Consider the following 27,945-nt stretch of genomic DNA (forward strand, 5'->3'; position numbering starts at 1 on the left):
CAAGGAAAGCTCTGACAAAATACTATTTCTGTCTCCAGGGCAAGATGTCTGTCCCGAAAGATAGCTGAATAGAAATGAACTCGTTTGGATCAGCGTTTTAGCGAAGCGTTAACAACGTGCAGCATGGAAATCCACCAGGTGGGGGCGCTGTTGCTCTTTCTTTGGTTGAGGCTTGCAGTTGTGGCGTAACGTAGGGCTGGAGTCTGTGGGCAAAGTGAGCAATTTTCCTTCACTACCGCTCAGTCAGGGGAGAGAGCTGTTTAAAACAGCTCAGACCAGCTCCTGAGTTTCAGGGCCCCGGATCACAAGGAATTTAACAATGCATTTATTTGGATAAAGGTGTCTGCCAAATAAATGTAATGCAGTGTAGCAATTGGAAACATTTATTACTCCCTTACAACTTTAAATGAATCTGCTCTGACCAATATTTTAATCACATGAAGCTAAAGAAACACACCAGAATATATATATATATATATATTTTAAAATTCTTTAATCAATTTATAGTCTGATATCAGGAAAAATATTCACATTGTAAAATTTGATATTGAGATCCATTTTAGATGAAAGGACTTACTGTATATAAAAAAACTTTGTTACACTCACACACACACACACACACATACACACACACATGCATGCACGCACACACACACACTGCTACTGCTAAGTAGAGAACAATATCATTTGAATATTAATACTAACAACAGAGAATCATTTAACTAATGGTTAATAAACCAGTCACGCAAATACTAACAAAATATTTTGTTCTGCTAATACAAGTAATTAATTCACTGAGCCGTTGAATTCCTGTGTTTCGACGATTTATAGTTCTAGCACATTATTCAGTGCGCTCAGAACTGACTGCATAAAATCTGCTTGGTGTTAACAGAAAAACAAATTCATCTGTGCACCGCCAAGCGCATGTTCATGCAGTCGCTTCTGAGAGCACTGAATAACGTGCAAGCATCTTTGGCGAGCATCTCTTGGCAAATGTTCCGTAATAAAATGGTGTGAATTAGTGCAATCAACCTCACACAGCCTGGCTAATTACACCAAAGCAATGCGAATGTCTCTTCAAAAGCCATATGATCTGGAACTCCTGCAGTTTCTCCATATCCCCATTCCCATTTTTCACTTTTTCTTTAGTCTCCACATTTTTTTTGTTTACTGTGGTGACCAAACCAGCCACAGTCCATAGAACTTTGTAGTAGAGTTTAGCTTAATTTGCCAGCTGTTTTAACAGAATCTAGAGTATGATCAAAGATTCCAACTATTTCTAGGGAGCTTAACTATTTAACCAACCCTATTTATACAAAATCTAATAATATCTCTTTCCCGTGTGAAGTTGAAGCCAGTTGGGAGATCACCTAATTAATTGCAATAGCTTTCAGTCGCTCATTTAATTTTTTGCATAATAAATTCTGAAAATTCTTATATTCAAATTGTAGATCAGTTCTACAACAAATTCCAAAACAAATAACAAAAAGGCACTATACCCTGCCTCATTGGAATCTAAGATAACGATCCCTATAATGCTGTTTTTAATTCTTTTAAATCAGAATGGACTGAACATGATATCAAAAAAAAAAAAAAGTACGATGGCCAGCATTACTGGTCAGGTTAACACAGAAGTAAAGACTGCCTGTACATTCACTGTGCAGTGTAGATATCCATGGCTCTTGTGCGGTATGTGGATTCCCATTCTTATACAGTTCATTGGTGAATTTGCTCATGGTGTGGAGTCCTCGTTTCCCACAATGCTCTCAGTACCTGCCTGTCCTGACAGGATGTTGCACTCCCTGCTTTTTCCTCACCGCTTTGGGCTTCATGTTCATATAGTCATGCTGGATGTTCTGTTTGTTCTTCAGGTAGTGCTGGAAAGCAAACACAACCGCAAATGTTAAGAGGTGGAAAATCTGAAAATTTCTATGCCTGAATGTTAAAAAAAAAAAAAAAAAAAAGTATTTTCGTTTGTTATGTAGCCTACATAAGCGATGACAGGTGAAGATCACCATGCTATTGGCAACTGTTGCCGAGGTAACTGCGCACCCTGCCCAGTCCTCTCCGCTCTATTTCCGGTTCCGTCGCCCTGATGTATGGACGCTTAACAGTGAACTATAGAGGTAGCTAACAAGACTACCGAACCTAGCAAGCAGTTGTGAATTACGCTAGGTAGCTAACTTTAGCTAGTTAGAAGATGGATACACGTGCAAACCCAACGAGCTCATTAAGACGTGTTAAATATGATTAATACTGAATAAATATGGACTGCGCAGTTACACCAGGAGCCCTACGAGGACGCGGCCTACAGCGGTCGGCCGAGACGTCACCCGGGAAGGGACGGGTTCCTCTGGCCGAGTAACCCCGGTCTCCTCGCACGTTAGCGAGTTCTCATGGGGAATATCCTCCCGGTGCTAACTGCATAGTTCCGCAGCGCTGCAGCTGCACGCCTCAGCTGACGCATTGTGCAGAGAGAGGAAGTGGCGGCAGGCCGCAGAGGCTTTTGTGCAGTCTTGCTAATCTTTCAGTCTCCCCAGATGACTGGGAGACACTGCCGCAATAGTAAAACAATAGTAAAGGGAAAGTCACAGGCTTGTTTCTTGTACTTTAAACACTTTTCTTTGAACACCAAAAAACTACAAATGCACAGCAACATATGCAACATTTTTATTTAACAAAGGTTAGAATTCAAGAGGGATCAAATGTAGTCTTTAGGAGTGAAACCGCTCTATCTGTTGACTTAACCCCAGATGTTTTTCTGTTCATGATTGAGGATTGCGAATTGAGAACAAAGTAAAAGTACTGTTAAAAGCAAAAAGCAATGCAACTTTAAAAGAGGATCACACGCTTGCATTAACTCCAAAACTACATTTAACTGTAAATGTAAATTGACAACTGTTTCGCCACGTGCCAAAATGCGCATTTTATTGTAAACAACAAACTTAAAACATACCCTTTAGATTATGCATCCTATATTGAAGTTACTTGTCATGACTATCAGACTGTGGCGCAGAACGCAGACTCCTGGTGAACTTACCCACAATCCCACAGCGATGCCCGTCATGATTAGACTGTAGGCTGCAGTCACACCCAGTGCCGCCCATATCCACGCCTCGGTGGGTTTTTCCTGCGGGCACGCCCTGACCTGCGGCAGCTCTGTGAAATTAAAGTCAGACTGGTCAGTAGGTTTGCTGCGTAAATCAAAGGCGCTGTATGGTGAAAGGTCTTCAATAATACAGACTTGAGGTTCCTCTTGGACCCCAAGAAAAAAAAATGCTACATTGGGTCCCACTACCCCAGGCCACACCCCATCCCTGCAGAACTGCAGCATATTTATTTATTTATTTATTTATTTGAGTCTCGGCTGCAAACAGAGAATCAAAAATGTATTTTTTTAGTTGTTTTCACCTCTGTGTTTTATTCTGTGTTAATGTCTGGGTTTTGTTTCCCGCTTGTAGATTCAAACGGCGTGGCGGAGAGAGGCCGTGAACACAAGCTAATCCTGATCCTCGAGACTAGGGGGAGTCTCTCGTGGCTTATACTGCAGTGTCAATGGGGACGCAGAGGTAAAAGTGAAAGAAGGTGTAACTGGGTCAGATCAAGATGTGAGCATTCTTTGTTGCACAAACAAGTTGACAAAGGATGCATTCCCACCGCAGGTGTTTTGTAGTATAATTCTATACCTCTCTGAACATGCACCAACCCAAGTTACTCTATTTTTTAAATGCAGTCAATGTTGTGTATAATGTACACAGAAGAAACACCAAAAAATATTTTAAATGTATTGTTTAACCAAAAGGGCTATTCAAACAAACACAACGGTGAAAAAATAGTTTTCTTTTTAAATAACTGTTAATGGAATCCTTTGTTTAGGTACGTCCGTAGAGGCCATGCGATATTTTTGGTCCCGCCGTCTTGAGTTTACAACTTATCTCGTGATCTTGATGAAACAAACATTGTTTTGTCGTGATTGCCAGGTTACTTCTACCATTTGAATGCTCCTTGACTGTATGTGATGGACTGGGGATGGTCGACCTGTTGATGGCGGTGTGCATTTAAATTTGACCAGGGAATGATTATACTAGGAAACCAGAGACTAACTTCCAGGCAGTAATTTGGAAGTCTTCTATTATTGATAAACATAATGTGATTTCAGCCTGAGCCATTCCTGGTCAAAGTAAAATTGAATGGAATCATACATCGTACGGCAATGCAGCACAACCTATTTGCTATCCCCAGTCACTCACAGTCACTGTGCACACGGATGGTACTGGTTATCTTGTGATCTCGATGAAGCAACTTTTGCGAAGGCGATCTTACGAGATAAGTGGTCATCATGTGAAAACATTTTTTACGTGATGGCCACAATATAGCTAAGCTAATACGTTGCGATCTCAGGATAATATAGTCGGACCAAAAATGTATTGCATTGCCTCTACAGACATCCATAGGCATGTTTGTTGACCCAACTGTCATTGTTTCCAGTTAATTAATTAAATTATTCCAGCATGTAAATGTAAAAGAAACGGTTCATATGAGTAGGTTTTACCATTCGGCTACTCTGTGTAACAAGTGGCAATGGATGATATAGTATGTTCCATTTATCACATGCTACCTTTTTCTGCTTTTTAAAAAATGGAAAAAAAACCATTGGCCTTTGTTCAAGTGAGTACAGCTCTCATAGATTCTCATTAACGTTGAAAACAAAGGAAGAATACTTGTTTGTGGATTTCAGTTGGAAGGAAGCTGCTCCAGCTAGGAGAACTTGCGCGAAAGGGAACTTGCACTGTGTCATTTTTGAGGCCAGAGACAGGGTTTCACAAAGAGCACTGCGTGCACATCCTCCCCGTCCCCTGTGACATTTCTCAGAATACGAAAGCGCCTACATCATATCGTGCCGAAATCTCATTTCAACTGCAAAAATGAAGCAAGAACGCACGTCGGCAGTTATGCGTGGATGGGTTTAGCACGCCTTTGGGGGTAATGACGAATATGCGTTATTGCTATGGTTACCGTTAACAACGACCATGTTTTCTACTCCTGAAGACTTCAAGTAAGGGGGAGGGTAGAGCCTCTCGGCGTTACAGGCGAAGATTCCCGTGCTGTTCCGGTCCACCTGCGAGAGGACGAATCGCGCGGTCGTGTTCTGGTCCTGGTCCCGGAAGTCCACCGCGCCCTCCGTCTCGGTCTGGTTCTGCTTCCTCGTGACGGAGCCGACCTTACACTTGTCCTTCCACAGCTCGAACTTCACCTCTGTCCCCATCGTGTTCGGACACCTCACGGACACGTTGGCCCCGGGGGTGATGCGATGGATGGGCATGTCTAATGGGAGAGGGATATTGCCATGAGGAAAGCAGTTTCGAGCAGTCTTTCCCATATGGGGGGGGGGGGGGGTGTTATAGTCTCAAAAATAAATAGATTAATCAGAAAAACTATGTTTTAAGTGAAACGTTTGCATTTGCCGAAAGCCTCAAAAGACAGGTGATGAAATTGATCAGCCTTAACGCTAACATCAGCCTACTCTCCATCAAGGCGTAGCAGCACAGATCTTTGACCACCGCTACAGCCCTGTGTATGTCTTCTGTCCTTCAAACAACATGTACTCACCACTGGGCAGATAGCTTAAGATTCAGACCTTCAGTTAGCTATTTGCAGTTACTGCAGTGCCAGACATAATGCTGTTCCCATTCTTGAATGGGAATTTTTAGAACTTTGGAACGACTGAAACTTGGAGAAGCTAGTCCGATTTTTTTTCCCGTTAAAAAATGGCATTGAGATTGGAAATGGCAAAGACCAAGGTTCAAAAATGGCTGTTTTTCTTGAGAGAGCTGACCAACACAAGCGCTCAGTGTAATGAATGTAACTGATCTGCAAATAAATGAAGCTGATCGACAAATAAATGCAGTGGATCCATAAGAGTAAATGAAGTCAATACACAAATACACCTGCTTCACGTTTGTGTATCGCCTGTCGCTTGGATATTACATTGCATTACAGGCATTTAGCAGACGCTCTTATCCAGAGCGGCTTACACAACTTTTACATAGCATTTTTACATTGTATCCATTTATACAGCTGGATATATACTGAAGCAATTTCGGTTAAGTACCTTGCTCAAGGGTACAACGGCAGTATCCTTACCCGGGAATCGAACCTACAACCTTTCGGTTACAAGCCCAGTTCCTTACCCACTGTGCTACACTCCGTCCTATTATGGACTATGGATATCGCCTCCATTGGTAGGTTTTTTTTCACTGAGTCTAATACAGCCAATCAGAATCATTTTAAGACATCCTTTTGCTAATGGCCAATCACAGCGCGTATGCACTTCAGGATTGTGTTGTGCGGCGCCAAGACAACCGCTCGGTTGGGAAGATCTCTTTGATCAAGCCTTCAAACCTTGAACCAAAGTGAAACCACATCATCTTATATTTGTACTGTCCCATTAGATTTGGAGATGTGCTGACCGAATGCTGTAACTTGTGGTCAATACGACCGCCCGTAAAGACTTGCGACACAACTTCTTGTATTTAACTAAACTAGCTAGCTAGCTCATTGCAGCCTAGGCCCTGCACAAACACATTTTAAAACATAACTATAGACAGGGCTAGTGTCATTATAACCACAGATTGACAAACACTGATGTTAGCTAGCTAGCTACTGCTGGCTAAGTATGTTAGCAAGATGTTATTTTCGGTAGGCTACTTGATTGTCGAACATAACTCCAGCAAGGACTGTATTCAATTAGTGGGCTAATTAGCAAGTTAACTAGTTAAATATAAGTAGTTGTAGTTGCCAACGCTTTACATCGTGTTTGTCAAGCTGTGGTTCACTGACATGCCTTAAGGACTACAATGGCACTAGCCCTGTCCATAGTTACGTATTCAAATCTGATTGGCTGGACTAGAATAAGTGGGGAGGGTGGAAAAAAACTTTGTGGATTTTTTTTGTAAATCGCGCTACTTGGATTGTCTCAAAAAATCCACGAATAAATGTGAGTGACAGACGATGCACAAATGTGAACCAGCTGCATTTATTTGCGGATCGGCTGCATTTTATTTGCGGATCAGTTACATTCATTGATTTATTTGCTTTAGAGACAATCCTACTCCCAATATTCCCATCCTCCTGTTCCTGGAGATCTGCTATCCTGTAGATCTTCACTCCAACCCTAACAAAGCACACCTCGTTTAATAGCAAGAGATCTTTTTGGGCTGCTAATTAGTAGAGTCAGGTGTGCAATATTAGGGTTGAAATGAAAACCCGCAGATCGGTAGATCTCCAGGAACAGGATTGGGAGCCACTGGTTTAGAGGAAAGTGGAGGGCACGGAGGGAAATGTTGATGGTGTAAGATCTCTACGATGCAGAGTTGTTGCTACGGCACGATCGCTGTCGAAGAGACTCAAGGATGTGGTTTCGATAATTCTGTTGCCAGTTGTCTTTGCTGTATCTCTCTCCACCTCTCTTGTGCGAAGTGTTGTCAGCGAATGCCCGGGTTCCTGGGCATTCTCTTTGGCAGAGCAAAATGAAGACCATCCTGCATTTTGCTATGAAGCCGTCAGACCGAAAGCAGAAGGTATTCATATCTATTTGTTTTTTTTTACATTTTTTTATATTACTTTTTTAAAAATTTAATTTGGAACTTTTTGAAACCAGAATCAGACGGACTACATGAACCGGCACTCTTTTTTTATTACTCTTTTCTTATTATGTTTAGCCAGCCCACCTACATTGATGACTTTAATTCTAAGAAGTGTGGTCACACAGGGTTAACAGTGAAACCACAAAATGTGGTTTGTCATTACTTAACAAAAACAACATTCATAAGGTAGTAGTTTTGTCTTTTCTTGTGAGGCATTTCTCATTAATTTCTGTCACTGCTGAGTTCACAGTTGTATCTCTGTATGTATGTTTCTATGTTTGCGTGTACGTGCGTATGTGTGTTTTGCAGGTTAAATTATTAATTAGGTGTAGTGATCACTGTTGATCACTACCCCCCCTCCCCCCAGAAAAGAATTTCATACTGAACGATAAACAAAATCAGTCATAACTGCCACATGAAAATACTGTGAGGTCACATTGTCTAACATCATTTGTCAATCTCACCCGGAGAGCTTATTTCATTCTTAAATCATGAATTACCCATTTAATTAATTGAGTAAAATAAGTAAATAAAATTAGACCCCTTCATCACATTTTGGACCAGTAATGGAGTCCATAAAAGCTTAGACTCAAGCCAGGCCTGCAGATGTTTTCCGCTTCAGGATTCTGCCGTTGGAACAAATTAGCTTGCACAGAAACCGAATTCGTGGCTTGGTAGGAAGCCAGGGACAAGAAGCTGAACTGAGAGAGGGTACCGTGCGACAGCTTCTTGAATCCCTTCGTCGTCGTCTTCTTTACATTACATTACAGGCATTTAGCTCTTATCCAGAGTGACTTACACAAGTTTAAATAGAATCTTACATTGCATACATTTTTCAGCTGGATATATGCTGAAGCAATGCAGGTTAAGTACCTTGCTCAAGGGAACCACGGCAGTGCCCTACTGTACAGTATACTTATTTGACGTGTCCTAACAAATCACATGTTGGAACAAGCAACTCTTTGGACAGCTAGGCAGTTGACATAAATTTGATCTCAAGTGTAGTGTGTTGGACATTTGTGAAGCATCCGTCCGATGCTAGTTCAGCTCAGATTGTTTATATCACAGCCTTAGCGCTGTGGCAACAGCAGCCCACAAACGTGTCATTTACCAGCCGAACGGAGAGACGAACGTTTTGAGTGTTTTGCTCACCTGGACATTTTTCCGTTTCGGCGACGGCCAGCAGACCGCGCGACAGGAGGGTCGCCGTGATCCAAATGACGTTCATTATTCGGGCTCTCCGCCGCGGCTCTGAAGTAAAAAAAAAAAAGGAAGACCAAACCCCGGCCAGGTTTCTTCTTAAGCCCTGCTGACGGGAGGAAACGCGACCTGCCACATGCTCTCGGCGCTAACGCTAACAATGGAACTCAAGGGGAACTGCGCGGAACTTGGGTTTTTTTTTTTTTTTTTTTTAACTCCAGGAAACAGGTCCCTGGGAATTCCCGCCCCAAACGATTTCTCTGTTCCCAAAAAAATTTAATAAGGGGAACACGGGAAACTTGTAAGCCAAGACATGCGCACGCACACACACACATACACACACACACACACACACACAAAATCATGCGCAAACACATGAATACATGGCACCCGAACAGAGAAGCGTACACACTCTCACACACTCACACGTGCACGCGTGTGCCACCCAGCAGAAGAAGAAACAGGTCGCAGGGCAAGTGCCCCAACCTCAAGGTGGGTCTCAAATGTGTGGAGAGGGCAGCGCACCAGCCACAACCACAGTGTCTGTGTTATGCTACGAGGACACAGTCATGGTGAAGACAGCGCAGCCCCCCTGCTGCGTAAAGCCCCTGAAGGTTATGAATGGGCCTCCACAAAACCCACAAGCCCCCTTCCCCCCCCCCCCCCCCCACCTTTCAGCACCATCTCCCCCCCCCCCCTCCCCAAAAAAAAAAACGCAATGCCAACCGCTTACTGTTGTCTTTGAGTGGAGCTGCAGAAGTCCTACTTGAACTTGATCAGGCAGTGCTAGTGCTTCCTTTCCTCAGTTTATCCTGCGCTAACGGTAAGCCGCCTCAGCTAGCCTAGTCTGGGGTCGGACCTCTTTCAGTGCAAGGTCTGCGCTCACGTTCGCATGTGCCACGCACATGTGCCCCTGGTACCTCCAGCGTATGTAAATGTTCAACGCCGGGGCTGACGGTGGCCCCCGGTGTGAGTCACGCCTGACGATCTGAAAGAATTCATCAGTCTTTCCATCCCCGTCGTCTCACTGTCACGGGTGATGTTTTCATCAAAACAGCTAGATCGACATTTCAGTGGTACGAAGAATGACCGGGGAGGGGGGGGGGGGGTGGGGGTGTGGAGGGAGGGCGTCATCTGATCTTATTTTATAACCTAAACGACGTGGGCCTGGTTGGCGTGGTGCGCCAAGAGTGCCTTCATCCAGGATCCAGTGCCCGTTCGCGAGACGTACTGCTGGGTTTGGCAGGAGAGACATTGTGAGAGCTGAGCAACAGGAAGTTACAGGAAATGGCAGGAGGGTCACCGGTGAAAGCAGCACTGCGGTTTAACAGTACTGTTTCAGGTCCTCCTGTTTCTCGTGCTCGTTTGTTCGCTGACAGCCCAGCTGGGTTGTGGGATTGCTCATTTTCCACTCCTCCCTATCTCTGGGTGACCCTCCGTGGGTGACAGTGTGAACTGGGCCATGTCCCCATATCTCTGCCTGCCATAGTGTAGACTGGCATTAGCATAGGTCATAGGGCATCTTAGGGGTGAGCCAGTTTGCCCTGCGAACTGAGCCTCACACCTCTTTAAATATGCGCTTTTAAAACTGGTAATTCAACAGGAGCAGTTAAATAACAGTAAATAACCAACGCATCGATTTCTATGGCCACTGAAACAGTGCGCCAACCTGATTGCACTTTTATTGTGAAATTCACAAATTTTGCGTTCTCTGGCTTCTTCCGACTTGTTTTTACTCTCTTTCATTTAATCTCTCTCCCCTTCTCTCTACCCTAACCCTAACTGAGAGGCAAATGGAGAATCGTTCTCTCTGAAGCAGCCTCCTGTTTTTGATTCACTTATTTTTTTTCCTAGAAACCGTGGGTGTTGCAGAAGACGCGAACGGAAATAAAACACAGACACAATGAGAAGAAGAAGAAAAAAAAAGTGCATTTGGCAACTGTCAGCTTGAAGGAGTTTCAAAGCTTGTTGTGACATCAAACAAGAGAGCATTTCTTCATCTTCTAAATGATAACAGCAGCCACCCCTCCCCCCTTCTCCTCACACATACCCAGCTCTTACCCAATGATTGAATTCAAGTAGGTGTGGGCTTGGTTAGTACTTGCCTGGGTGATCTCAGAATAAAATAGAGGCACAACTAGAATTGGTGTTGGTGGGCCAATAGGGGGCATCATTAGCTGTGAACCAAGCACATTCCAACGACCTGATTGATTTAACTGCTGTCTTTCAGGTGAGTCTTTAAACTGACGTTGTGACCCATTGAGGTCATGAATAATCTCAGAATGGATGTGGATGGGTCCTGTTCTCCTGGCATTTAATGCCAAGAGTAAGGGGTCTCCCGGTGAAAGAAAGAAAAAAAAAAAACGAACAATTGGGCTTTCTAAACCTGGCCTCCTCACAATGCCCAGTTTAGATGATTTCCTCTCTCTGTACCCAAGCTTCGGGGTAAGAGTGGAGGTGGCGAGGTTCCCCCTTCACCATGGTCAGCTTTGAGACCATGGTACGTATATCCATCCATCCATCCATCCATTAACTATACCTGCTTATCCTGGTCAGGGTTGCTGGGGGTGCTGGAGCCTATCCCAGCATGCATTGGGCAAGGGGCGAGAGGCTAGAATACACCCTGGACAGGCTGCCAATCTATCCCGGGGCCATGGTATGTAAAACATGATTATTATTATTATTATTACTATTATTATTACAGACATTATGACAGAGCTGCAGGAAGGAGAGGTGAGACAGGGTTGTGGAAGTGACAGAGGTGTCACAGTCTGTGACAGAGGACTGTCATCAGTGAGGTGACATGGCTGTTGTCGCGACGACCAAGTTGAAAGCATACAGAATCTGCATCCTGTCTCCTGCGTGCCTGTTCCCGGTGCTTCGGATTCTGAAAGGGACCGTTTGCTCCATAACGCCAACGGACCTACCGCACCGGCTGCGATCGCTTTTAATTTCCAGAGAGCGAGTGAGAGTTAGAGAAAATTGGAACTCACAGTTCTTGTTGCTGCAAAAAAAGTAGGCCAACATCATTTCCTGTTTTTTCACACTTCTGTTGTTTGCTGAATGTAAGGTTGGGCCCTCTCTGCATTTTGTTTCAGTAGTCCTCGTAGGTTCCTCATAACACATAATAATAATGAAATAGGTAAGGATTTATATATGTACACTCACCGGCCACTTCATTAGGTCCACCTGTTCAACTGCAAACTGCACCCGTTAATGCAAATATCTAATCAGCCAATCACGTGGCAGCAACTAAATGCATTTTGGCATGTAGACATGGTCAAAACGATCTGCTGAAGTTCAAACCAAGCATCAGAATGGGGAAGAAAGGTAATTTAAGTGACTTTGAACGTGGCATGGTTGTGGGTGCCAGACCGGCTGGTTTGAATATTTCAGAAACTGCTGATCTACTGGGATTTTCACGCACAACCATCTCTAGGGTTTACATAGAATGGTCCGAAAAAGAGAAAATATCCAGTGAGTGGCAGTTCTCTGGGCGAAAATGCCTTGTTGATGGCAGAGATCAGACGAGAATGGCCAGACTGGTTTGCGCCGATCGAAAGGCAACAGTAACTCAAATAACCACGCGTTACAACCAAGGCATGCCGAAGAGCATCTCTGAACGCACGCCACGTCAAACCTTGAAGCAGATGGGCTGCAGCAGCAGAAGACCTCACCGGGTGCCACTCCCGTCACCTAATGAAGTGGCCGGTGAGTGTGTGTATATATTGTGTACTCCTCTGTGTTAACTTGTGGATTTACTAAATCTCACTTGCTGTGGAATTTAAATCTCAAATCCAAATTCATGTAACACCAGAAACAACTTTTAACTTCACGTGATGACACGGAGTCTCACGATGTAACATTAGTGCTGATGCAGAAAAAAATGTTTTTAGTGTTTTTTTGTTTTTTTTAATTGCACAAAATGGAAATTAATACTCTCTGAGAATTAAAAAATTCCAGGTTATCGCATTTTTGTTTTGTAATACCTTCATCAAAACATCAGACGCGTCAGTGAGTTTGATTTCTGATGTCACAATGTCAAAGAAAAACTTCACAGAAAGGGAAAGAAATCTCAGATTGAATTTTGCTAAAATTAGGTGTGGTTTCAGACCACTGTGTGGTGTGCCCCCCCACCCCCCACCCCCCTCCTGCCGCCCCCGCATCCCCCTTACAGAAACCACATTGTAAAGCTGAACGCAGCTCCCCCCGGTAGCACAATGCTAACGTACACACATTCAGCCATGAAAACAATCTATGATCAGGTTATATTTATAAAAAGGCGAATGTGTACGATTATTTTGCTTATTTAACACATTTTCTTGTAAAATGACAAAAGTACTGGTGGCTATATGCAAGAACTTGCAGATACTTCAGAAAAATACAAAATAAATAAGATACAGTAGATTCAGGTCGATGACTGTATGATACACTTTTGTTTGCCCAAGCAAACCACATGGTTTTCGCTGACAGTTTCTTACTTTAATTACAAGATAATTAGTAAAATTCTGGATGCTTTACAAATCTGACCCTATAGCAAATCTCTATACCAAATCTGATTTGTTTGCTAAACCAGGGGGGCCAAGTGCTCTTATCTTTTTTAAATTGTTGTATTTGTGTAGTAAATAAGTGCTAAATTATATATACTGAAGCATTTGTTTCTGAGAGTAACTTTACTTGTTTTATAACATATACTGAAACGTTTGTGTGTGTGTGTGTGTGTACCTGTACGTGTGCACGTGTCTTTGTGTAAGTAGACTTTGGGTTGAGGGGAGGCGGGTGTGAAGGAACATGCACTACCAGTTTCAGCCACTGGGGGGCAAATTAGGTGGTGAGTAGATTTCCATAATCCCTCCCTCTCTATATAGTTTAGTTCTGTTTAATGCCTGCTCATTTTCATGATGTTGAGAATGCTGAAACATGTGGCATCTGCTTATGCTCAACAGCCCCAGCTTGTGAGACTTTGATTAATGAGAGATTACTGTGTGTAATGAGGTCTTAAGAAGATCTAGACCAGTGTCCACTTATCAGGGATAAACTTTTAAAAGAAAATTTGATTTATATTTTCCCGTCCATATTATAGCTTACTGCTGAGTGAGCCTGTGGATACTTTATTAATTATGAATCAAAAAAAGCTTCATCTACACAAACTGAATGCTCTGGAAAAAAAACAAATCTTTCACACACAGACACACACATGCGAACGCACACACATGCATGCACACCCCACTGTGCATATCAAGGATAGCAGGCTACAAACATGTGAACACACAAACGGGGTCCTCGTTGCAATTTCAGTCAGTCAGCTGGGTGCCCCACATTCTGCCTGCATAAAGCGCACACAAAAGAGTTGGCTCAGCTCAGCTGGAGGAAACCTAGAAGAAATGAAACAGGCAGAATGTGGACACCTGTCTGACTGGGTGATGAGGACCCAGGTGTCCCACAGACTGAAATCCATCCCTCCCTGGGGCGACACTGTTGCCCACTGGTTCTTAAACTTTTTTTTAGAAACACTACGTAAATTAGAAATACTTTTAAAATTTCGGGACCCAACTCTACCCAAAATATAGTACTTTTCAGTGGCATATCAAATACACATACAGTATTAGCATAGTCTGGTCTGGTGAACTACAGACTCCTGGGCCCTCCTCACACACACTCCCCAGACCCATTTCGGGTCCCGACCCATGGTTTAAGAAACACCGCTGTAGATAATTATGCCAGTCAACACTGGCAGGGTCTGGATACGATGCCAAGGGCGGGGCCCATCCACACAAGAACAATACCATAACAAGATGAACCACCCAGATGCCCCTGTGTCCTTTTTTTTTTACTCTAGGAATTGTGGCTACAGGACCATGTGAATTTTGAGATGGCAGCATTAGCTTGCTATATTAAAACTGCAGAATCTGCCAGATTCAGTACGTGCCGTGTACAATGGTGGACGTTTTGGGATCTGGGAGAAAAGACAGAAAAGTTTGAAGGATAGAAATCTGTTAGAAGTCTGAAATTTGACAGTTTGAATTTAAAAAGCAAATGAGCAGCGTGCAGCGCTTTTATGCTTTAGGTAATATATAAAGTACCTTTCTTTTACACATAGATAAAACACACATGTAGTAGATACACAGTTAGTTGCACATTATATATAAACTGCATTCATAATTCAAAATCACAATGGCTTAATTGGGTCTGGTTTAAGGTGTAACAAGATAGGGGAGTAGGAATGGCTACTTTGGCTACTCCAAGAAATTTGGATGTCTATACACATGGGTAGACACACACAGTTCATGAATGGACGGAGACCTACCTGGCCCATATATAGAGCTGTTAACACAAACGCACACACACACACACACACACACACACACACCTAGATACTAGCCTATTGTCAAGTTTGTGTTTCGAATGAACAGTCTCCCTTTTCCATCAGTTTAGATTGATGACCTCCCAAGTAACTGGGAAATAATTCACAGGTTTTTCCCACACTGCCACAAATTGATTTTTTAAATTATTTTTTCCCAGCTTGTGAATATGTCCATTCTGAATCACAATGTGGCAGCTTGTTTGTAGATGGTACTGTATAAAATAAAGATGGATTGCTCGATTGAAAGGTAAATGTACAGGTAATTAACATCAAAGGGGTTGCTGTGCCCCTGGCTTATGGTGTTTCATTACTAATGACATATATGATATGGTTGGTTTGGGGCCCTACAGTACAACCACAATAGCACCCGCATTCCCACCCCCCTTGTCTCTGCGCTATTATCATATTTCATCTCCCCCTGCACACTAGACTATCCCAAGACCGTCTAACACTCTGGTGTGACATTATCTAAGTAAGGAAGTTTGGGAAAGTCTTTATGAAAACCTTGTCTCACTTATGATATAGTTGAGACACTTTAATCATTAATGTGACGTATCAGTTTGGGTCGCACACATAGTTTAGTTCAAAAACATATGCTTACGTTGATTTCTATGGTTACATGTCGAAATTACAGCTTTATTGTCCACATGCATAATTGCGTGTTTGTGAGGTGAGCTCCACGCGCGTTGACTCGTTTCAATGGGACGACGTGCCGTTTTTGGCTTCATTTAGTAAAAGCAAAAATGTATGATGTAAAGTAATAGATCAAATCCAACATTAGCCTACATAACATCATACAAACAAATATAATTTTAAAAAAGGGTCGAGAGAGACGGACGCTGCCTACCCGAAAATAAATTGACAGAAAAAGAAAATAGGGACGAGAAAAATCCATTCGGATCCTAATGGTTTTTCTCTTATTATATGGAACTGTATAGGTTAGTGCCTTTGCTCAGCAGATTTGAGAGTTATCCCAATCATTCCCCCCGCCAGCAGGGACAGTCAGCGCCGTCATTTTATTCGGCTGGCGAAGTTGATTAGTCGAGGCTGATTTCTGGGCAGGACAGGAAACAAGACGCGTAGAGCGCACTCCAATCCCCACTCCCAGTCTGACTCAGAGTATGGAGCTGGGAACGTGAATCAATGTGTCACTCTGCAAATAGAGTTACCAAGCGAAATAAGTCCGCACAAGGCGTGAAAACGGTTCCCGTTCAAGATTAACAAGTATATCCTAGACGAATTCCCGGCCGTCGGGACAACTGGATTTGGCGTAAACATTTTGAAAACACTGCTGTGTTTTCTCTAGGAAACAAAAGTGGGACGCATTCCTAAAGCAAAAATCGAGAACTCAAGGATTTTCTTACAGTAAGTAAAATATAAAACGCCGCCTTTCTTTGTGGAGTTGTTTATTGGGTAGTGAGTAGCAGTGTAGTTGGAAAATGCGAAATGAACTGCAATAGGGCCATTATTGATTGGGTCTGGATGGGTTCCTCGCAATCTTCGCGGAGAAGAAAATCTTGGAGAACAAGGCGAGACTGAATGGGGAGAGGAATAGTGCTTCTTTATTCTAAAACGGTAACAAAATGTGTGCTTCCATTGAGCTGTAGAATTCTGTCTTTGAGGACATTAAACGGTGCTTGGATGCAAGATGTGCGTCTTAACGGTGGTCAGTATTTAAAATAGTTGGCGAGCTTGTAAGATCCTGAAATGCACAGTGGGGTATTGCCGTGCGGTTCTCAGTATCCTTTTCATAGCATGTGAGGGTTTGTGCTGGTGGGATCAGCGCAGGAAAAAGCCGCGGATTTTTCCCGGCCTGTATAGAGTCACCGGGGGGTAAAATTCAATACAAAACCGAAGTATTTTCATCGCTATGTTTCTATAGACCTAATTGTCCAGTTTTCATCCACTGTTGGTACGTAGTTCAGTTGGCTACAGTAGGCTACGCTATCTGTGATAGCTCATTCGGAAAGTATGGGCGTGTTCATACTCTTGCGTTCTAATCTTTTGTATGTGTACGCTTACTTAAATCCTCAAAATAATATAATGCAAACAACATCAGTGCACTGTGGGAATCGTGAATAACGTTTATAGCATCATATCTTTAGGTCATCGTACAAAAACATGAACAACGGTACGCTACTAGGTCTCCACCCTATTTAGCCTTGCTAAATATTAGCCCGGCGGCACCGGGCATGTGTCGCAAAACAATAATGGCAAGTCTTTCGTCGAGAACCGCGTAAAAGATGGGTTTTGTTATAATTTATTCAAATTTTATGGTTTTCCTTATACTACGCCTACATCTTAGCAGCGAGTTTTACTTTATGTAATCCGCATCTAACACTTTTCTGTTTTTATTCCCGTTGTATTGTGACGTAGCGATGGCGCTGGGTCTTTTTCCACACTGGATCCAGTGTTAAAATTAGGCGGACACCGGATTTTCGACAAGGAATCCGCACAAAAATAACACGTTACTTAAAGGGATCACAATACCTACAATGCACTTTTGCAAGCCAGCGTTGACTTGTCTGGATAATCCACTGAGGAACAGCATTTTAACCTGATTCATTTTCATGGACAAGAGGAGTTACTGTGCCTGGACAATGCGCTTGGTGTTCGGCTCATCTACAGTTGGCTAATTAGAAAGCTCATCACCATGATGCATGCCAACCCATAGGTCCTCCGCAACACGATCCGCGTTAAAGTGCATTAGTCTACGGAGAAGTTGTGTCCTTGCTCCACCAGCATGTAGCATAGGCGGCTTAGATGCAGCTGCCAGGAAAGATATTTTTGAAAACGACAACAGTATGGCCATAATCACAGAAGCCACTGGGAAATTTGTGACGTCAAGGTTTTTGTCCATTATGGTCGTTCAGTTTCGCAACCTACTTCAGCACTTATTAAAAAAGTAACAATTCCTTATTGTTTGGCGAACGAACTGCTCCGAGTGACCATTGCAATGATGCACTCCAAGAAACAATACATGTTTGAGTAGCTGTTTTCTAAAAAGTAAACAAAATTCGAGTTGCCACACTGTTGTAGACCATGCATTTGTTTTTGTTAATATCGCCGGTGTATCGGGGGGGAGCTAATACAAAGAAACAACATTGAGCAAATATTTTCCTTACCGTTTCATTAATGTATCTTATGCTGAGTCAATGTTAAATGCTGGTACTTTAAAATGGGGGTTAATTGCATAGATATCAATTGAGTGTTTTAGTCTATTTTGTGAACTTTTGTAGTTATAGCCGTCTCTTCAGCATCCACCCCGTGTTTTAATGTGCTGTGTGTCTGTAGACTTTATTCACGTGGACGTTTTAAATTATGTTCAGGCGAGTGTATGACCCCGCACGCGTGCTATTACAACTGCGCAAAATGAAACCGTGTACGCATACAGTGTTTCCCGGCGTATTACACCCAGCTGTTGAAAACAATTGCCAGACTTGCACCTGTGTGAACATGCCTGAATACCTGCGACAGAGTTTGCTGATTTTCTTTCGTGTTCTTAGGAATTAAAAAAGAGCACTGAGCTTGCCACGGTAGCAGGGAGACGTAAGAATTTTACTGCCACTTTCCATTTTCGTATTTCTCTAATGCTTGCATCCACAGCTGAAAAAAAAAAAAATCAGTAAATCAAAATATGCTCAGTCCAAACCAATTGGAGATTTTTGACACCTTGAAGTTATAGCTTAGGGGTGGGGAAAAAGTAGACTAATAAATTAGAGGATCTGAAGTCTTGTCCTCGGATTATGACGAGAACTCAGTGCTTGTGCTTCCAGGGCGGACAGCTTTGTTTATGGTCTTTTGAGTGAAAATCATGTCAGTTTGTCCCACTGTCAAGAGCGTTCAGCCCAGGAGTCGAGAATTCGTTCACTGCATCACTCGCTCGTTGGGGGCTCACCATGACTAGTTGAGAAGACGCTATTTTTCTTTAGTCTCCCATTCCTTATCTACATTAATTAGACAGACTTTTTTTTTGTTTGCAAGCTGCCTGGGGGAAAAAAAAAGTCATCGGACTAGGAGACGGAAAAAGCAGGACAACTGTCTGGGCACCATATGGCTCCGACAATCCTCTTAGGTTTGAGAGCAAATATGTGCTTGATGTGCAGTATTTACACTTGCGGGACTGCGACTCATTAAGGCTTTGGTGAAAGTTTCCCCGGTAATTGGTGGGCACAGATGCTGGGGAAGGGGGGGGGGGCAGCGGGGTGGGGGCCTTTGCACACTGGGCTAATGCTACGTATGGTTGAGGGCTGCTTACTGTAAGAAAACGTTTCAATAAAAACTCTCTGTCCCCCCCCCCACCCCACCCCCTGGCACTTTTGTGGCATGCATCAGGGCTCCAACTGGGGCAATTTTTTTTCCTTTGTGGTTGGGTTGGGGGGGGGGGGCAGCTATTTCCAGTGACAGTGTTGTGAAATTACTTTCGGGAAGTTAAAATCATTAATAGAACGTTTAGGAAGCCGCCTCGACTGGACCGTTGCGGAAACGTCCGGGCTCCATGTCATCGCCAGTGTAGGGCAACGTGTGATGTGGCGACATCGACTTCGCGTGTCACTCTTCCCCCGTTTCGAAAAAAGGGGAAATGGAAGCGGCGACTTTCTGCGCGTCCGTCAGCACAAGAACACGGTCCAACAGCCGGAATGCACTTTTGTATATTTTTTCCATCGAAAAGGAACTTCTTGGACTTTCAAGATCTGCATCAGCAACCTTTTCGCCCACTTCTCCCAGAATGCTGTGTCAGTGTGTCTGAAGCCAGCCTGGTGTTGCTTACTGAGAGTGGTTGTGCCATGGGCGAGGAGGCGGGGTAAAATAGTGTCATCTTCTCTCGGCACCGTCTTTCAACTGTTCAAGTCAAGTCATTCAGATTTATATAGCACTTTTTCTGACCGAGTCAGCACAAAATGCTTGACAGACATTGACATGTACACACAGGTAGAGAAATACCCACGTGTACATATGAGGAAATAGTAAAAGTATAGTAAAACTGTTTGTTTCTCAGTCTGGTTCCCTCCATCTCTGTTTTCCTCTCTCTCTCCCTCTCTCTCCTGGGGCAGTTGCCAGGTCCGGGGGAAAGGCAAGATTGCTTTTCCTTCAGGAAATTCCTTTTGACTCTGGGGGCAAAAGAGATCAGTTGCGTTTTTTTCGCAGTGCAGATGCGTTTGTGTTGAACGTCCTCTGCAATCATAGGAAATTTTTTGAAAGTAAGAAGAAAACTGTTTAGCTGTAGTTTTTTTGGGCAGCTCTGACAGTTACGGTTGGTTGATTTCTGGGTTGAGTGCGGCTGAAGCGCCCTGTCATCAGTCTCCTTGGTGTCTGTCAGACACATGTCTTTGCCTTTTTGTCTTTAAGGATTTTTTGGCCAGTAAGGACATCTGAGGAGAAACAAATTTTTTTTTTTTTTTTTGCGAAAATCTGGTCTCAAAAATAATCTGTTAAAATGGCTACCGATGTGTGGCTGTTTTTTAGTCTTTGCAGTTGTTTCAGAGTAAAATGGTGAAGTGTGGAAAGGAGCTACTAATGAGGGACTGGGTCTCTGGAGGTGGACGCCGAGCGCTGATCTCCAGACTGCAGAGATGGGTGGATGTGTATTGGAGCCTCTCAACCCTGTCCACAGGAATAATGTAATTAAGAGGAGGTGTTGGATGTTGAGCTTTTTGCACTGGTCCTCACAAGGCCAGTCACACATGAGTGTGTATGTGTGTGTGTGTGTGTGTGAGCAGAGAATGCGTATCTGCTGTTTTTTTTATGGTGTGTAAGTACAGTGAGAGGCCATTCCAAGTAATGGGGTCCACGCTTCATCCTGCTGTGGTACTGAACTACAGCACAGTTACGCTGGTCTTGTTTTTCCCATTAGCTCAGGCTAGCTTATTATTTGTGCTCTGGCAATTCTGTTACACAGATCAGTGTTTCAAATTTGGCCTTGCATGGTCCACAGGCAAATGTTACTGGTTCATGCTTCCTGATCCAGTTCCCGCATTTGTTTTTGTTTTGGCGTATGATTTCCTTCCTGTTTTGTAACTGGTATAAACCTATATCCTTTCGTCTGACCGGTTATCTTGCAGTCAGTTTCGTCAGTGATGTAAGCCTGCTATAAAAATGTGTACGCAGTTGACTGTAATTAGCCCTGACTGATGCTCACAGCCAAAAGGGAGAATAGCAGTGGAGGGACACAGTTTTTAGCAGGAGATCAGTGTTTCGCTGGGTGAGTCCTGCTAGCCTATATCCAGACTGTGTGGAATGAGGCTGTTTTCAGTGCTGTGTCCTGTGGAGAGCTGCCTCCAGCCTGGGTGATCTCCAGTTGGTGTTTTCCCTCTCAGCTGCGGATAGATGAGCGGTCTTGTTTTTGTGTGAGCTTTTTCGCTCCGGGGCACGTCCCCCATCAAAGAGAACCCTCACCGGTCCTCATCTGGCGCTCTTAAAAACAGCGTGAGGTTGAAATCAGAGCCTGGGTCATTGTCGCGCTGGACCCCCACTCCGGCGGGTCCTGGGGTGAGGAGAGGCGGAGGGGTGTCCAATGATGAGGCAGTCCCTCCCCCAATGCCGGGCTCTGATTGGCCAGGGTTCCGAAAAGGGACACTTGAGCCTCCGTCATTAACCCTTTGAGGTAACCGATCACAAATATGCGATGAAGAATGTTCTTCAGTGAACATTCTAATGCTGGTGTAACAATCACCGCTGGTGATTCTTGAAAGCAGTGGAGTTGGAGTTCTAGAACACCGACTTGGAAGAATTTTGAAAGGAACATTCCGAAATAGCCAACTCTTCAAAGGGTTAATGGAGTTCCGCTCTTGTTGTGTCTGGCTGACCTTTCCTGGCAGCTGCGGCGGGTGCACATGGCGCACATGCTCGGCCAGACCCCCCCCGCCCCCCCCCTCCCCCCGGGACTGAAATAGAGGCGGCCGCGGCGACCTCCCACACAAACGCGTCCGCCCCAGGCCCCTGAGAATCTGGGAGGATGGCTCGCGAGACAGACGCCACCAAAAGATGATAAACTGCCAGACATGGATCTGTACTTCCCCCCCCCCTCCCCCCCCCCCCCTTTTAAAAAAAATGACTCCCATTGTCCTCAACACTGTAATGAATGCATACATGGGCAATTATAATAAATGAGAAGCTGCATTAGAAACTGCATTTGTTCCTCGTCCCTATGTTTAATCTTTCCAGATCTTTTAATCTTTTTATTTTTTATTTTATTTTGAGAGACTGAGAGGGAGAGTTTACAGTGCCCTGTTATCACGCGCTGAATTGTGCCGCCCCTTGCCCGGACGGAATATGCGACAGTGTGGCACAGCCCTGTGTTTTTTAAATTTTTTAAAATTTTTTTATAAGAGACTGCGCATACTCAATGGTGGAGGAGCTTCGGCTAAGCGGCTTATGGGAGTAGTGACTCAATACCAGCGAAGCTGCCAGGGGGCTCTTTCAGCACCCCTGTCCTCAGCGGTACCGCGTTAGCCTTTGGGCAGACGGCTGCCAGCAGAGCTCCGCGTGCCAGCAGTGACTGGCGGCGAGGTCACGTGACTCTTGAGAGACACTCCCGAAGTAAAGAGGCGTGACGGGGCGGCGATGAGTGTAGCGCCGCGCATGTGGCTATTCATTAACGAGAGGAGAGCCGAAACCGTTCTCCGTAATGTTTGCTGAATCTCCAGCAGTGAATTTCTCAGTGCGTATTTCTAAAAAAAAAAAAATGAGGGTCGAGGGCACATATTGTCTGGCGTAAATTATTTACGAAAGGATCACGGAAGTGGAACTCAAACCCCTGGTCCGGGAAATGGACGGGGTCTGCTGGGTTTGGTCGCTGCTCTGCAATAAACCGCGTTAATCAATAGATTTACTCACCGCACCTGGTTTCTTGGGTCTGGATCGGTTGCTGATTTTTAAGGTGAAAACTTCCAAAGTTCTGAAGGCCCGGTAGAGCCCCAGGATCGCGGTTGAGTTGGGTGTTATTCGGGTGTTGTTTAGGTGCCGAGTTATAAGGGCTCTGTAGCCGTGACTGATGTGGAAAGCAGCGTAAAAATTACCTGTGTGCCAAGCGTCGAAGCGCCAAAGGGTGAAGCTGGATGGGTCAGGTGACTGTCCCGCCCACGGCCTTTTGTGGAGAAGGCGAGGCAACGCCAGTCTTTCTCAAGTGACGTCATTTTTAGGTGTTACCAGGCAATTATTGTGTTGGGCAAGAGTAGAAAACTTAAAGCACACGCCTATTTACTGTTATCTTGGCGCGTTGGCGGCTGACGGCTGACGGTGGTAATGTGTAATAACGGTGGCTTGGGTGTGTGTGTTTTATTTCATTTAAGCGCGTCATTGTGTTGCTTTTACTGTACGTATATAAAGTTAACATGTTTGGAAAGTGAACTATGCCTCGCCTCCTGCCAACCCCCTGATGGTTTTGAGATGAATCTTTTTTCTTTTTATTTTGTCAGAGGGTCAGAGGTCAGGATTTCACACGGAGGGAAATTTTACGGTGAAATTCCAGTTGTAGTGTCGGACGTCTACAGCGTCTGCCAGGATGGGGGTAGGGGGTAGTGCTAGAGGGAAGGGGGCAGAGTTTTTACCTCTTAACTGGTGCTGCAGTGGCCAGATGAGTTTAGCCCAGCTCAGTAAGGGTGGTTCTGAAGAGATGAGTTTGACCATCTCTGTGGAGGTCCATTGGAATGGTTCTGAAGAAGTCAATCACAGCTGTTCTCTACGGCTAAGTAGGTGCGGATCTGAAAAGCTCAGTGGTAGAAGTACTGGAATGTTAATTAACCATGATTATGTGTGGCTGAGTAGAAGGAGTTCTGATTGGCTCAGTCAGAGTGGTTCTGTTGGACTATATAAGCTCAGTTATAGAGAGCTCAATGGGAGCGGTTTTGAAGAGCTCAATCAGGGTGGTTCTGTTGGTCCTCAGTTGTGAAGAGCTTAGCAGGAGCACTTTTTGAAGATCTCAGTGGCGCAGTGGAGGCGGTTCAGCTTGACTGGGCTCCTGCACCTCCTCCTGGCTTTGCTGTTGAGAGAGCTCTCCCAGCACGACCACGCTGACCTTTCCTGGCAAAGTCTCCCTGGTTCCAGCTGGGATAGATATTATGGTCAGGGCCTCCCCTCTCTCTGGTTCTCAGGAGTGCACAGAATGACCTGCAGGGCAAAGGAAGAAAAACATAGAAAGCACTGCTGGGTCTGGGGGCCCCAGGGCCTGTCCCTGACCTGACCCACTGCATGCTTTCTCTATCTGCCTCAGCTGGGTATGTGAGGTTCTGTAATTTCCTCAGTTTTGTTTGTGAGGTTCTCTATCTGCCTCAGCTGTGTATGTGAGGTTCTGTATCTGCCTCAGCTGTGTATGTGAGGTCCTGTATCTGCCTCAGCTGTGTATGTGAGGTTCTGTATCTGCCTCAGCTGTGTATGTGAGGTTCTGTATCTGCCTCAGCTGTGTATGTGAGGTTCTGTATCTGCCTCAGCTGTGTATGTGAGGTTCTGTATCTGCCTCAGCTGTGTATGTGAGGTTCTGTATCTGCCTCAGCTGTGTATGTGAGGTTCTGTATCTGCCTCACCTGTGTATGTGAGGTTCTCTATCTGCCTCAGCTGTGTATGTGAGGGTATGTATCTGCCTCAGCTGTGTATGTGAGGTTCTGTATCTGCCTCAGCTGTGTATGTGAGGTTCTGTATCTGCCTCAGCTGTGTATGTGAGGTTCTCTATCTGCCTCAGCTGTGTATGTGAGGTTCTGTATCTGCCTCAGCTGTGTATGTGAGGTTCTCTATCTGCCTCAGCTGTGTATGTGAGGTTCTCTATCTGCCTCAGCTGTGTATGTGAGGTTCTGTATCTGCCTCAGCTGTGTATGTGAGGTTCTGTATCTGCCTCAGCTGTGTATGTGAGGTTCTCTATCTGCCTTAGCTGTGTATGTGAGGTTCTGTATCTGCCTGAGCTGCGTATGTGAGGTTCTGTATCTGCCTCACCTGTGTATGTTAGGTTCTCTGTCTGCTTCAGCTGTGTATGTGAGGTTCTGTATCTGCCTCAGCTGTGTATGTGAGGTTCTGTATCTGCCTCAGCTGTGTATGTGAGGTTCTGTATCTGCCTCAGCTGTGTATGTGAGGTTCTCTACATGCCTCAGCTGTGTATGTGCGGTTTTTAAAAAAATGTGCTACTGCTGGGTCAGATCCCGCTCTTATACCAAAGCCCAAAACCTTTAATTTTGTTTTGCTCGATCAATCGTCACAGAACCAAGACCAAGAGTAGTGAAAAAGATATAGCCTAGAAAGAAAATTGTTTTTAGAAGTTATTTATTTATTTTTGACAGGTGGTGTTATTTGGCTGCCTGCTTTTGGGAGTGGTTCAGTTGCCATAGGGCATAAGCTTGGAACCAGTGTTGTCTCCTGATGTTCAAAATTGAATGCAGGAATATTTTTGCACCTGCAATAGGCTGGCAACTTGCCCCACCCGCCCTCATGACCTTGACCAGGAATATAGCTGGATAGATGATTGGTGGATGAATGGATGGAAAGAAATATTTGCTAACGGCTGGCTAGTGAGTGCATACCAGTGATCCTTGCTTGCTCTCACTGTCTTTCGTTCTCCATGGGTGCTTTTGGTCATTTTCAGTGCCTCAAGCCTGGTGTTTTGACCCAGTCAGGTCTTTGGTCAGAGTAAAAGGGCGCGGTCAAGGGCGGGTAGCTTGGCATCAAAATATGGAAGTTAGAATCCCTCAGTGAAACACCATTCATGGGCATTCATGGGATGGTTTTAGAGTGACATCGGCACCTCCTAGGCCAGTAAGCGGGCAAGCAAACAGGGCTGGCGCTCAATGTCAGATGTCTTGACGTATCCGTAGCAGAGCCGACCTCGTCTTCATCCGCCGGTCCTTCCGGCTCAGCGGGTTGCGCCTCCTCGGGGCCTCTGAGCTCCTCCCACACTTCAGGCCGTTGTGTCTGTGTCTCTTGCCCATTTGTTCCACCTCGGTGAACGGCTGAGAAATGCAGATGTGCCATTGTCCCTTCCTGCCCCTCTCCTCGCTCTTTGGGATGGGGGTAAAGCCTGGTGCTGGAGGCCCAGTACTTGTAGGACCTTTCAGCTCTCTGTGGAGGAAGACCTTTGTTCCCCTTTATGGGGTAATCAGGGTCTGGGCTGGGTTGGGAGATGGATGCCCCGCTTTATTAAGCCCAATGTTTGATTGTAGGGGGTTTCCTGTACCGAGATTCAAAAATGAGCACTGTCCCTCCGATATAATTTGCTGCGAGGCATTCTAATTTTGGGGGTGGTGGTGGTGGTGGTGGTGGGGTGGAGGGCGGTGGGTGGTGGGGGGAGCCGCTCATTTTTACAAAACAATGCCGGCACACACACACGCATCTTGGGCGGAAAGAAATGGGCAGATTGCTGTGTGATGATCAAGCAGTCATGACACATTTATTTTCAGACCGCTATGCAAATCTGCGGAGCGAATTGCCTCCGAGGGAATTTCTGTCTTCCCAGTGAGCGAGTGAGTTCGGCATTTCACACGTCCCTCCTCCTTTTTCCCCGTGAGCGGAGATTCGCACCTGAATTGATTTTGCCGGAGTGTTTATTTTGCTCCAGGAAGTGATGTTGCTCTGCGGGGGGGGTATTGCGCACGGTTCAGCAGGCCCACCCTATCCCCACCCCCCCCAGAGCTGCGTGTCTGAGTGCACGGTGAGGGGGCGGGGGGGGGAGTGATCACTCGATCGTTTCCTGCATTGTTTGGTACTGAGAAAACCTTGACAACCATGAGTCACATGGAGCTGTGTGTGATCTGGAGCAACGTGGGGTGTAAAGTGTGGGGGGGGGGGGTGTGACTATATTGTCTCTGAGTACTGTGATCTCTTTGCATACTGTGCCTTGAGTCCCTCAAGACCTGTTCTCTTACACAGTGTTTCTGTTGGCACATCTGGGTGCCTGGGCATCGCGTAATGGCTTGAGCTGAACGTTCAGGGCGAAGCCACCCTGTGTTTTGAAAAAGTGAGCCTATCCCTCCCCGCTGTAGAATAAGCACCCTCTGAGCGGTGGTGGGCATGGACACGGGCAGACTTTGCCCTCCCTTATCAGCCAGACCGTTTCCACGAGAGTCAATATCCCGGTGGAATTGCGGGAAGAGGGCGGAACGCTCCGGAACAGTCTGAGGGAGAGAGAGAGAGAGCGATAACAGGGAGCTGTGGATTCCTGGGATCTCTCTCACCTGTCCGGACAGGAAGTGTTGGCGGGATTGCATCTCACCTTGAAGGCTACTGGCGTTTCCCCACTTCCTGTCTCTTTCCCTCAACAGTGGCCAGTGAGGCTTCACAGCACACCCTATGAAGGGTCATACTTGGGTTCCGCTTCAGACTTGGGACACAGAAAACACCAGCTCTTTTGAGCGACCCCGTGTCCTCCCAGGACTATGGCGGTAGGCCCTCCATCAGGTTGAAGGACAGCAGCCATCGCTGGGCGGGATTGTGAAGTTTGATTATCGGAAGGGTCAAGGGCCCATGGGTCTGATCCCTGACAAGCAGTCGCTTCAATCAGACCCAAGTCAACCACTCTTCCATATGCTTCAGTTTGTCAAAAGTCCAGTAGGAGTGAAGAGCCTTTTTTCCTGTTCATATCTTCTGTATTTTTCCACTCAGATGGTTTTGCGCTCTTGGCTGAGCGCGAATGGTTGGCTTTAGGGAAGAGGTGGGGCAGCAACCAGGGCTGTCCAGGCAGGGGACACCAGGCCTAGAATGGCACGCAAGGCCAATTCAAATGGATCTGACGCATACTGAATAGTGTCACCGTTGATG

General features: G+C 45.1%; 2 protein-coding genes across 4 annotated transcripts in view; one reads left to right on the top strand and one right to left on the bottom strand.

Annotated features, from left to right (window-relative positions):
* Positions 1–476: 476 nt before the first annotated feature.
* Positions 477–23,200, bottom strand: si:dkey-1h24.6 (uncharacterized). 3 transcript variants are annotated; one of them, XM_064329470.1, is made up of 5 exons: positions 23,047–23,200; positions 8,799–8,897; positions 5,017–5,325; positions 3,041–3,159; positions 477–1,877 (listed from the first exon to the last, which is right to left on the bottom strand). In XM_064329470.1, exons 2-5 carry the CDS (start codon positions 8,872–8,874, stop codon positions 1,767–1,769), a joined length of 615 nt encoding a protein of 204 aa, XP_064185540.1. In that variant the 5' UTR covers positions 8,875–8,897; positions 23,047–23,200; the 3' UTR covers positions 477–1,766. The 3 variants fall into 3 exon arrangements, with proteins under 3 accessions (XP_064185540.1, XP_064185538.1, XP_064185537.1); XM_064329468.1 differs by lacking the exon at positions 23,047–23,200 and adding an exon at positions 9,580–9,854; XM_064329467.1 differs by lacking the exon at positions 23,047–23,200 and having other exon boundaries at positions 8,799–9,389.
* raph1a (Ras association (RalGDS/AF-6) and pleckstrin homology domains 1a) overlaps positions 16,250–27,945 on the top strand; it is an 88,357-nt gene continuing 76,661 nt past the window's right edge. Inside the window, 1 exon segment of the mRNA XM_064329472.1 lies at positions 16,250–16,575. The gene's annotated coding sequence lies outside the window, so the exon portion shown is untranslated.

The sequence above is a fragment of the Anguilla rostrata genome, chromosome 3 (assembly GCF_018555375.3).
Source record: "Anguilla rostrata isolate EN2019 chromosome 3, ASM1855537v3, whole genome shotgun sequence".
NCBI lineage: Eukaryota > Metazoa > Chordata > Actinopteri > Anguilliformes > Anguillidae > Anguilla > Anguilla rostrata.

Coding starts and splice junctions, on each gene's coding strand:
- si:dkey-1h24.6 (XM_064329470.1), bottom strand. CDS start 8,874: ATGAACGTCATTTGGATCACGGCGACCCTCCTGTCGCGCGGTCTGCTG. Junction 5,326..8,798: donor CGAAACGGAAAAATGTCCAG/GTGAGCAAAACA, acceptor CTCTCCCATTAG/ACATGCCCATCCATCGCATC. Junction 1,878..3,040: donor GCATCGCTGTGGGATTGTGG/GTAAGTTCACCA, acceptor TTTGCTTTCCAG/CACTACCTGAAGAACAAACA.